The sequence below is a fragment of the Physeter macrocephalus genome, chromosome 9, assembly GCF_002837175.3.
Source record: "Physeter macrocephalus isolate SW-GA chromosome 9, ASM283717v5, whole genome shotgun sequence".
In the NCBI taxonomy this organism is placed as follows: domain Eukaryota; kingdom Metazoa; phylum Chordata; class Mammalia; order Artiodactyla; family Physeteridae; genus Physeter; species Physeter macrocephalus.
The window spans coordinates 48,662-56,647 of NC_041222.1; the positions used below are offsets into that span (position 1 = coordinate 48,662).

The 7,986-nt window shown below is 53.8% G+C and overlaps 1 protein-coding gene across 3 annotated transcripts in view; it reads left to right on the forward strand.

The window, feature by feature from the left end:
• The window catches only part of ENG (endoglin), a 32,658-nt gene that overhangs the window by 17,991 nt on the left and 6,681 nt on the right, over positions 1-7,986 (forward strand). The window contains exons 3-8 of one of the 3 annotated variants that reach the window (XM_007101780.4): positions 1,682-1,822; positions 4,997-5,162; positions 5,872-6,037; positions 6,331-6,460; positions 6,902-7,076; positions 7,310-7,452. In XM_007101780.4, coding sequence (XP_007101842.1) covers positions 1,682-1,822; positions 4,997-5,162; positions 5,872-6,037; positions 6,331-6,460; positions 6,902-7,076; positions 7,310-7,452 — 921 coding nt within the window. Of the gene's footprint in view, positions 1-1,681; positions 1,823-2,918; positions 2,994-3,078; positions 3,891-4,996; positions 5,163-5,871; positions 6,038-6,330; positions 6,461-6,901; positions 7,077-7,309; positions 7,453-7,986 lie in introns of those variants that run through there. The other 2 variants (XM_028493491.2, XM_055086955.1) reach the window with 2 other exon arrangements.

A 7,986-nucleotide genomic window follows, 5' to 3' on the forward strand; every position in this document is an offset into this window, starting at 1 on the left:
AGAAAACAGAATCTAAAGAGGTGTTAGCCAGCCTCGCCTCCCTTGCCCCAAATAGAAATACAGAAAAATCTGAGGCATGCCCTTGTCTCCAAGAAGGTACAAAACCTCAGAGATGGAAAATTCTAAATCAATAGGAAGACTTCTCTTTCAGGTATAGGATATATTCTATTAAAGATGGAAAAGATGGTAAATCTCTGCCATTTATGTTGTGTGAAAATATTCTATTATGTGTGGCTGACATACCCCACATCTTAAAAGGCTGCGTGCCAGACAGATATCAGTTTAATTCCCATAAACCAATTACACCCAAGCATCCTACTTTCATCACCTCTCCATCACTGAAAGACAGGATTCACTGTGTGGCTTATGTCTTTGATGTCAACTCTATTGACAATCTCTTCTCTAAAACGCTGGCAAAGTTCAAACAAGTTCAGAAAGAAATATTAAACTGCGGTGTAGCACATGTAGCATCGCTTACTAAAGTGAATAATTGCTATGAAGTTCTTCAAGACAACTTCTCAAAGATGAAAAGTCTATGATTTCTCAAAGCCAGATGCAACTGTGGGAACGTTCCAGGTCTGCATGCGACATCAGTTGCCTTGATTCAGACACTTGGCCCAAATCAGGGTTGCTGACAGCCTCTTTGAGACTCTGCTTCTATTCATGTTTTACCTTCTGTCTCTGACGACATCTAACTGATGGTTCCTTCTAGGATCAGTCACACCTCAAGCGCGAAGGCCAACCTTGAGCAGTGGTGGGCCAACATACGCTCTATTGCAAACCACCCTTTGTATTTCTGCACTATTTACAATTTAATTTATATGACACCTATCTAAACCTCCTCAGCAAAATTAACTATTCCCTTATTATTTATCCATAACACTTAATTTAAAACTCTATGCAAGTACTGATCACATTGAATATAAACTGGTTACATAGTTATCTGCTTTTCTAAATAAATTGTGAGTCTTTTAAGAAAAAAAAAATTGTTGTTGTCTTTGTCATGAAAGCATTCTAAATGCATACACCATGATCAATTAAATTTTTTAATGCAGTCGGTACCTCTCAAGACATAAATGATTTCAACTTACATTTCTTATAAAATATCAAAATAATGGTATTACTCAACAAAATATGAGTATTTAGTACTTTAAAGTAGTAAAGCAAACAGGAATACTGCAAACCGGGGAGGGTTTGATGCCTCAACGCTGTCGCACAGGGACAGAGAAAGGGCACAGGGTACTCTCTAAGTCCCACAGGCGTTTGCAGGCCTGGTACACAGCAGGTGCTCTGCGGAAATAATAAACCTCAACTGACTACTGGATAAAGTTCAGGTTCATTGCATTTACTTATTTATTTTCACGGAAAGGCATTTTATTTTAAATACAGCAGCGTGTACATGTCAGTCCCAAACTCCCAATCTATCCCTCCCCGCTACCCTTAAACAAACATCTCTTTGGATTTGCTGGGGCTCATCTCCTTCATTCGTTCAGCAAAGATTTTCTGGGTACCTCCGGAGGGCCGGGCACTGTGCTGGGCTCTGGGAGACAGGAGTGGACAAGCTGGGCAGGGAGAATGGAGTGGAAGCTTCCAGTAAATGAGTCGTCACTACCGATCTGGTGGCACAGCCTGCGCAATCTGACTGGTCTATGCGTGTGTCTCTCCCCTGCCCCCATTCCAGGAGGTGTCGTCGCTGGAGCTGACTCTCCAGACATCCAAGCAAAATGGCACCCTGCCCCGAGAGGTGCTTCTGATCCTCAGCACTAACAAGACCATCTTCCTGAAGTTGCAGGCTCCAGGAATCCCACTCCACCTGGCCTACGTGAGTGTGTTACCTCCAACCCCAGCCTCAGGCACGGGCCGTGGGAGGCTCCTGGCTGTCCACCTCTGTGGGCCAGGGTCCCCTGCTTCTCTTTTTCATTCTGACATTATTCACCAGGGCCCTGCCGGCTGAATCCCATGGGGCCCTGACAGAGAGGACGCAAAGGGCAACAGAACCTGGGATAAAGAGCCCAAACCTGGAGGTGGGAATGAGGTTGATGTGCAACCCTGGCCAACTCCAACCCTCTCTCATGGCCTCAGGTTTCCCACATGTCCAGTGCGAGAATTGAGGATAGTCCCATAAAATAACCTTGTCACTGTCTTTGAAAAAGTTACAAGACATAAATTAGAAAATATTTAAGTGCAGACGAAAAAGGCCAGGAAGAAACCTAACGATGATGGACTTCCCTAGCCGTCCAGCGGCTAAGACTCCACGCTTCCAATGCAGGGGGCACGGGTTTGATCCCTAGTCAGAGAACTAGGATTCTGCATGCTGCACGGAGTGGCCCAAAAACCAAAACCAAAACCAAAACCAAACAAAAGAAACCTAACAATGCGTTAACGGTAGCTATGGGGAATTCCCTGGTGAAAAACCAAACAAAACAGTAGTTATGGCTGGGGGGTGGGATACGGAGAGATATGTTTTGTTCTTTAAACTTTGTGGAATTTGCAAGATTTGCTATAATTAGCACGGCCTAAGTTGGAGAAAAATTATTTTTAAAAAATTCAGATATTATTAAGTGTCAGACACATCCACCAGAAAGAGGAGGTCCACTGTCTGGGACCCACAGTGAGGAAGCTCAGGGCTGGAGGAGGTGGGGCGGACGCTGGCGGCACTGCTCCCTCCACATGGAAGGCCCTGGGAGGTGATCGCCAGATGCGAGCAGCTGTTGTTTACGTCCAGAGAAAGCAGAGGGGAGGGAGCCAGAGCCCGGGGGAGAGCAAAGATAACAAGTGGGAGAGAGACACAGAAAGAAAAATGGCAACGGAAAGAGGGCGGGCCTGTTGTGAGAGGAACAGACAGACTCTCAGAGAGGCCACCGAGTTCCAGGAGCGGGAGAGAGGAGCTGGGGACCTGAAGAGAGGCCCAGATCCAGGGCTGCCTGGGAGACGGGCCCAGACACGGAGAGAAGTTGAGGGGGTGCGGGACTGGCGGCAGGGGCAGCACAGAGGTACACGGAGCTGGCCAGCCCGGACGCCCCTGGGAGGGAAGTTGCTAAACCTAACGAAGCCAACCAGGAGGGCGGAGCCGACCGACCCCACGCGGCACATCCCTCGGCTCCCAGTGCGGGAAAGCGAGATCCTTCCGCGGCTCCTCCTCCCTCTCGACTCTCCCCTTTCCCCTTCCCGTTCCGGACGCCCTGGCGGCCCAACCCCGGGATCTAGGCCCGGCGGCGGGGCTCCGGTTGACGCAGGGCGCGTGAAAAGCGCCCGCCCGCCGGGCCGGAAGGTCGCAGCCGCCGCCGGCTCCGACCTCCGCCAAGCCTTCCTTCCCCCTCCCCCGCACGCTAAGACTACACGGCCGGGGGGCCGGGCGGGGGGCACCTCCGGAGCCGCGCGCGGCCTCGGCCCGCAATTTCCGGAGCCGGGCCCCCGCAGCCGGAGCCGGGACGCTGCTGGAGGGACAAAGAGCCCCACGGGGGCAGCGCCCGGAGACTGACAAACGCCTTGCCCTTTAATCCCTATTACATCCCCATTTTACAGAGCTGACCCTCAGGGTCAGATGGGTAAAAGTCCCCCCACCCCCAAACTCTCCAGCTCTAACCCACTGCCCCAGCCCTTCCATGCGGGCGGGCGCTGGGTTCCTCACCCAGGTGCTCATCACTTTGCCCCCCTGTTACAGTCCTGCTCCATTCCAGGTGGACCATTCTATGGTGTCTCGCCTATTGCCACTGTCAGGCAGTCCCCCTCAGTATCTAGCCTGAAGCCCTTATGCTGCTGCTGCTTCAGCGCAGTGCCTCTGGCTTTGGAGAGAGATGGAAAAGGAACTCTCCTCTCTCTTTTTAAAATTTATTTATTTTTGGCTGCATCGGGTCTTCGTTGCTGTGCACGGGCTTCCTCTAGTTGCGGTGAGTGGGGGCTACTCTTCGTTGCGGTGCACGGGCTTCTCACTGCGGTGGCTTCTCTTGTGGCGGAGCACGGGCTCTAGGCGCGCGGGCTTCAATAGTTGTGGCTCGTGGGCTTTAGAGCGCAGGCTCAGTAGTGGTGGCGCACGGGCTTAGTTGCTCCTCGGCATGTGGGATCTTCCCGGACCAGGGCTCGAACCCGTGTCCCCTGCATTGGCAGGCGGATTCTTAACCACTGGACCACCAGGGAAGTCCCAAGGAACTCTCTTGAGTCTGTGGCCCCAACAGCTTCCTCTGAACCGTTTGACTTCAACAGAGTACCTACACCAGGAAGTCTTTCCTAGTTCCTTCCCCAGCCCCCCAGAGTCTCTCCTGAGGCGTGGGCAGTGGAGTCAGTGAGGTGCCGGAGCCACCCAGATTCTCATCCCTGTCCATCCAGGGGACGTGTCTTGCTCCTTTCCTTCTTATTAAATGATATCCTCTGTCTTCTGTTGTTTCAAATGACTTGAGGCGTGACTAGTTTCTGGATGGTAAGATCTCCCAGAGCAGGGACCACCCCTGTTTGTCTTTCATTCATTCATGTATTCGTCCATTTCTTCTCTCTTGCCTTCTCCCTTCCCACGTGCAGGGAGCACCTGTCACGTGCCAGGCATCAGGGAGAAGCTGCCATGTCAGGATCCCCAGTGCTGGGCCCAGGGCCCGGCACGAAGTTAGACAAATGTTTCTCAGTGCCTACTGTGTGTCAAGTCCCGTGCAGGGGTGGGCGAGGCAGGCGTTGTCCCTCACAGACCTTAGAGTGTGGGGGAAACAGACAGTAACCACAGATGTCGTTAAGTGTGAGCTGAATGAGGATGCCTATCGAGGGGTGTGAGGGTGATGTTTGGACAGGTGGATGCACGTGGGTGTGTGTCTATCCAGCTCCCCAGGTGTGGAAAGGAGATGGGCAGATCCGGCTCTGGGATCTGTGAGCTGACTTCAGGTCCACCAGCCTCAGCGCCCTCAGGCCTGGCCTCCTCTGCTCGGCCAAACAGCTGCCTCCTCAGATTATCTCCTGACCTCCTGCATGGGACAGCGGGGACTCAGGCCTGAGCCTTCACGTGTCTCCCCAGAACCCGCGCCTGGTCGTCTTCCAAGAGACCACAGAGGTCAACACCACACAGCTGCCACCCTTCACTACCAGGGGTGAGCTGCTCAACTGGGCGGATACAAAGGGTCCCATCACCTCTGCTGCTGAGCTGAACAATCCCCAAAGCATCCTCCTCCGTCTGGACCAAGGTCAGCTTTCCCAGCAGCCTCTCTGGGTTCAGGACTGGGCTCTGGAGGAATGTGAATTCCTCTGGCTCATTCCTCGGTTGTGGACACTAAGGCACTGAGAGGGGATGTGATTTGCCCCAGGTCACACATAGCAAGTCAGTGCGCTCTTAGGACAGTGATTACCCCTTCACCAGATATTAGATTGAACCACGTGAAACTGCTGCTCTTTGTCAGTTTCCTGAACTACAAAAACAGCACTTTCTTATTACTTATTGTGTACCTACTAGGCACCAAGCCCTATGCTAGGCATTTGGGGACTCTGTGGGGACAGACGCAGACCCTACCCTCCTGGAGCTGGCACTGTGGTGGGGAGATGATAATAAACATGTACACAAACAAATTCTACAATTTCAGGTCATGGTAAATTCTGTAAGAAAGGTAAAAGGGGGATGATGTGCTGTTGGTTGCAGGGCTGCATCCCTAGCAGATGCCGTGAGTTCATACCTTAAATTAACCCTGTGTTGACAGATGAGGAAACAGAGGCCAGGGGCTTCCCCTGGGTCCCTCTGATGTAAGTGGTGGAGGGGTGATCTGAACCCCGGTCCTCCCATGCCCCCCACTCTTTGCTGCTCCATCCTGCCTGCCCCACCGTTTCTGTGGCTGAGGGTGGGCCTCTGTATTAGATGCCAGGCTGCTCGAGGAGGAGACATAAGTGCGCTTGTCTCCGCAGCCCCGAGGTCACCGTCTTCCTGCAGTCTGGAACCCCACAAGGACATGGGCCACACACTCGAATGGAGCCCTAACGCCCAGGCCTCCGTCCGGGGCTGCCGCTTGGAAGGTGTGGCCGGCCACAAGGAGGCGCACATCCTGAGGGTCCTGCCGGGCCCAGAAGCCTGGTAAGGGTGCCCGCCCCGCCCCGCCCGCCCCACCCCCTATAAAGCCCCGCCTCTGTCCAAGCCTCAGCCCCGCCCCTGGCCTGGTCAGAGAACTGTCACCCCCACGTATCTCGGAGCCGCGCCCGTTTTCTCGTCCACCCCACGGACCCACGACCGACCAGGTTAAGAGCGCAGCCGCTGCCCACCCGACCCCAGGTCTTGTCCCTGCCCCGCAAATCCGAGTCAAGCACCAACCCCGTCCCCTGCACCCCGCACTACCGCCCGCTCTGATGCGGGGGTCTGTCTCCCCACAGGCCCCGGACGGTGACCGTGAAGGTGGAGCTGAGCTGTGCTTCGAGGGATCCCGACGCCGCCGTGCTCATCCTTCAGGGTCCACCCTACGTGTCCTGGCTCATCGACGCCAACCACAACATGCAGATCTGGGTGAGACCCCGTTCAGGTCTCCCCAAGGCTCCCCAAAGAAAAAAACCAAACTCCCTGCACCATCACCCCAGCCCTGAGCCTTTATACATGATGATCCTCTGCCCCCAACCTCTCCTTCTGTGCACTACCTATTCTTCCTTCAGACCTTCACCTAGATGTTACCTCCTCCAGGAAGTCTTCCATGATCCCTTAGGGAGGCCCCTAACCCAGCCCACAGGGTCAGGGGAGTTTCCTGGAGAGGTGAACTCCAAGCTGAGTTGAAAGACGCACAGGAACCAGTAGATGAGGGGAGGTGGCCCAGGCAGGGGAAACAGCAGGAGCGAAGGAGAGAGCAGGATCGAGGCCTGGCAGACCCTGACTGGCCTGCAGCTGCCCCCGCCAGGCTGTGTGCCCCCTGACTGTGTCTGTAGCTCCCTGCCCTGCCTCTCTCCCTGTCATTAGACCACTGGTGAATACTCCTTCAAGATCTTTCCGGAGAAGAACATCCGTGGCTTCCACCTCCCAAACACAACCCAAGGCCTGCTGGGGGAGGCCCGGAGGCTCAACGCCAGTGTAGTAGCATCCTTTGTGGAGCTCCCTCTGGCCAGTGTCGTCTCTCTGAGGGCACCCAGCTGTGGTGAGCACCCGGCTCCCTCCCTCGCCCCCCTCCCTTCCCTTGCCCTCTCCTTGGATCTGTAGCCACGCCCAGCTGCTGTGTGTGCTGGGCAAGTTGCATCAGCTGGTCGGAGCCCCATTTTCCTCATCTGCATCCCAGGGACACTGAGAGTACCTAGCTATAGAAGTGCTTAGCGCTTAAGAGCACAGCGAGCCCGCAGTGACTGTCTGCGGGCTGCCTCTGCTGCCCTGCAGGCAGTGGGCTGCAGCCCTCACCCACACCGGTCCAGACCACCCCTCCCAAGGAGGGCTGCAACCAGGAGCTGCTCCTGTCCCTGATCCAGCCCAAGTGCTCCGAAGACGTCATGACTTTGGTACTCAACAAAGATCTCATCTCGGTAAGGGAACTCCTGGCCTCTGGCCCAGTTGACAGGGGCAACTGGTCCTTCCTCTAGCCCAAGAATCTTGGGGTCCTAATCCAGGCAGGAGGACAAATCGTATCCCTCGGCAAGCGTCAGTTTTTCCACTTGTAAAATGGGGTTGATAATGGTCCCTTACCCTGTGGTGAGAATTACATGAGGTCTGACGACCCAGCCAGATGTGGAACAGTAAGTGCTCAATAAATAGATACTAGGTAGTCGTCATTATTAATCCTAAATGGAGGCTGAGCTGAGTGGCCACTTAGAATATCTATACAATATGATCTCTGCCTAATTGAAGAACAAAGATGTTTATTATAAAAATAACACAGGCTTTTTTATTTTTATTTATTTTTATTATTTATTTATTATTATTATTTTTTTTTTTTTTGCCGTACGCGGGCCTCTCACTGTCGTGGCCTCTCCCGTTGCGGAGCACAGGCTCCGGACGCGCAGGCTCAGCGGCCATGGCTCACGGGCCCAGCCGCTCCGCGGCATGTGGGATCTTCCCGG